Source organism: Alosa pseudoharengus, unplaced genomic scaffold, assembly GCF_046254945.1.
Source record: "Alosa pseudoharengus isolate Yale_2024_CS ecotype anadromous, Long Island Sound unplaced genomic scaffold, YU_APseudo_1.1 YU_APseudo_1.1_scf_6, whole genome shotgun sequence".
NCBI lineage: Eukaryota > Metazoa > Chordata > Actinopteri > Clupeiformes > Clupeidae > Alosa > Alosa pseudoharengus.
Genome location: NW_027468848.1, coordinates 9,745,008 through 9,748,370, shown reverse-complemented (window position 1 = coordinate 9,748,370; position 3,363 = coordinate 9,745,008). Strand labels below are relative to the sequence as shown.

Below are 3,363 nucleotides of genomic sequence, written 5' to 3'. Positions count from 1 at the left end.
TGATCTGAATTATAGAGACAGTCAAGACTCCAGAAAACAACTTACCACTGAGATTCACACTGATAACACTGTCCTTAGATTTGCAACACAGAATTTCCCTTATAACTGCTCATGATCACAGTGTGTTGAGTCCACTTCAGTTCATATCAATCTGATCCAACCCCTTTTCCAGTCTCTGACTCAGACACACAGGCATCTGATTGGCTACTCCCTCCTCCCCACCCACCCCCACCTGCCCTACCTGTCCTCCTCCTGAGAGTTCTGATGAAGTAAAACAGAAACGAAACTCAACTCTCACTCTGCTGCTGCTTCTCAGAGTGTGTGTTGGTGTGTGTGAGAGATAGAAAATGGCGGAGGCGATTTCTCAGGAGGAAGAGTCTTTCACATGTCCAGTGTGTCTGGATCTGCTGAAGGATCCAGTGACTATTCTCTGTGGACATAATTTCTGTATGAGGTGCATTAAGGGCTGCTGGGATCAGGAGGATCAGAAAGGAGTCTACAGCTGCCCCCTGTGCAAACACACCTTCACTCCCAGACCTGTCCTCTACAAAAACCCTCTGATTGCTGAAATGGTGGAGAAATTTAGGAAGACCAGAATCCAGGCTGCTGCTCCTGCTCAGTGTTCTGCTGGACCTGGAGATGTGGAGTGTGACGTCTGCACTGGGAGAAAACTCAAAGCCATGAAGTCCTGTCTGGATTGTCTGTTGTCTTACTGTGGAACTCACTTTAAAGTTCACAATGATGTAAACCCAGGAAGAAAACACTCAGTGATTGATGCCACAGGCCAGCTACAGGAGAGGATCTGCTTTCGTCATAAGAAGGTGTTTGAAATATTTTGTCGTACCGATCAGAGTTGTATCTGCTATCTGTGCATGATGGACGAACATAAAGGCCATGACACAGTCACAGCTGCTGCAGAATGGACGGACCAACAGGTGAGTAGGCTGGAGTTACACTATTATTTATTTTTGAAAGGTGTACAGTACATGTATATGCTATAATAATATGTTTGTCAATTACAACAACATTATACTTCTTAAAGTCTACTGATTTTCGGCAGACACTCTCTTATCAGAAATGACATGAACCAGGAAATTATAGCAGGTACAAAGTGCAAAATGTATCAAATCTGTCAAACATTGACATGCTGCATCAGCTGAATATGATGATGCACAAAAGATACAATATTTTACAGGCTCTGAGCCGCTTGCTTATTGTCAGAGGTTATACTGAAAACAAATGAATTGAAAGCATACTTAAGACAACTAAAAGAACTGACCACAAACTGTTCTCAGATGCTCTCTGCTGCAGTAACTGATCATATGCAGATCCTGTTCAACAGATGCACTTTCTCTGCAACTGTTCTTTTTTGTGTTCAATAGTGTCTTTTAAATATTCAATTTTATAGAATATTTTTAAAATATTTCCCTTTTTTGCTATTATCTATTATTATTTTCATTTAAATGTAAAGCACATTGAAATGTGAAATGTATAAATAAACTTAGCTATGTCTGCATTTTTATTAACAGAAGCAGTTGGGGCAGACCCAGAGGAGATTCCAGCAGAGAATCCAGGAGAGAGAGAAGGAGCTGCAGGAGCTGAGGAAGGCTGTGGAGACTCTCAAGGTGAGTAGAGAAGATAACAGCAGACTGATGAAGGTTTCAAATGTTACCGTCATTAATATCACAGATCATGGATACCCATAACATCAATACTCAGAATGACTTTAGTTTGATCTTTTTGCTTAATGGTGGATATAAGAACAGACACATGCAAAATCAATAGACATTAGGAATTAAGCTGCAAAATCAATAACATTAATGCTTAATCCTCGGGATCAAAATTGGCTGTACTGTAAAAAGTTCTAATTATCGGGTCCAATTAAGCCTGTGATATAACTGCTGAGTTCTGGGGGATGAAAGAGTCAACATTAGCAGTATAAAGTTCTAATTCCACCTTCTTGGGCCAGATTGTTGTGAGCCCAGTGAGTAACTGTGCCTCTGCTGCCATCTCTACAGCACACAAAGACCTACTGACACCCTGAAACACTTTCAGCTTCACCTCCCTCTGTGTGTCTCCTGCCCTCCTCTTTGTGTGTCTCCTAACAGAGCTCTGCACAGACAGCAGTGGAGGACAGTGAGAGGATCTTTACTGAGATGATCCGCTCCATTGAGAGAAGGCGCTCTGAGGTGACAGAGCTGATCAGAGCTCAGGAGAAGGCTGAGGTGAGTCGAGCTGAAGGACTCCTGAAGAAACTGGAGCAGGAGATTGCTGAGCTGAAGAGGAGAGATGCTGAACTGGAGCAGCTTTCACACACAGACGATCACATCCATTTCCTCAAGGTACATTTGATCTGCACTCCTGAAACTGAACATAAATGTAAAGAATAAGACAAAATATTGAGTTGATAGTTTATGTGAAATATATGACATAAGTCCAAACACAAACAGTGTGGAATAAAAATCTATATATGAGCTGTGTGATGTGTGATGAGGTAACACATAGATTGTATTGCTTTACATGCAGTATGTACAGTATGTATCTAACATGTACACACACTTAAATACACTAATGCAAACACACACTAAACCAACTGATGAACTTCATTATGTCTGGAGCATTTGGGGGAAACAGCCCTGACTGAAAATCCGGGACCCCGGATTCTGTCGAACTTAGGCTATATGGTGCATTGTCACTTTAAGGTTGTTCAGTCTAGTCTTTCTCATAAAACCCTTAAACCAGCTCTTGTAAGATATAAGGCTAATCCATAAACTCTAGCCTTGTTCGTTTGTGCCACATTGATACCACAATATTAACAATACTATGCGTAATATTAAGTTGTTATAAGCAGTTATAAGTTTTAAAAGGGAATATCAACAATGACACCTGGAACCTGCCAGTCTATCTCTCTCTCTATCTCTCTCTCTGGTGTGCACTCAAGATGCGATTCCCAATTAATTGGAGTAAGTAACGTTCAAGTCCTTGCATGTAACACGAAGTTGGTGCATTTTGACATCGTAAACATTCTCGAATAGAGAAAAGCAGTTAGCAGTAAAGCTATTTATTGGCTACATTTTGGTACCCCCTCTATCCCTTGGTGCCCTTGTGCTTGATGCGGGTGGTGAATACAATGTTGAAACATTTCCTATAGTTTCTTACCTATATTTGCCCTGATGCACTTGTTGACACAGACACACGCACTCGCTTTGGACTCCTTTCCCTGCTGCTGTCCCTTTCTATATTAGCCTACAGAGCAACTGGGACAGGCGCGTATAACAAAGTGGGGTCTTGGTCTGTGGTTGCGGGGCTGTTGCTAGGTAATAATGTGAACTCTATTTTTGCTGCCAATCAACAAAAAGCATG

General features: G+C 41.5%; 1 protein-coding gene across 1 annotated transcript in view; it reads left to right on the top strand.

Moving 5' to 3' along the window:
* Positions 1–277: 277 nt before the first annotated feature.
* LOC143106479 (E3 ubiquitin/ISG15 ligase TRIM25-like) overlaps positions 278–3,363 on the top strand; it is a 10,231-nt gene continuing 7,145 nt past the window's right edge. Inside the window, exons 1-3 of the mRNA XM_076270760.1 lie at positions 278–935; positions 1,530–1,625; positions 2,109–2,342. Coding sequence (XP_076126875.1) covers positions 348–935; positions 1,530–1,625; positions 2,109–2,342 — 918 coding nt within the window. The 5' untranslated portion in view covers positions 278–347. The remainder of the gene's footprint in view (positions 936–1,529; positions 1,626–2,108; positions 2,343–3,363) is intronic.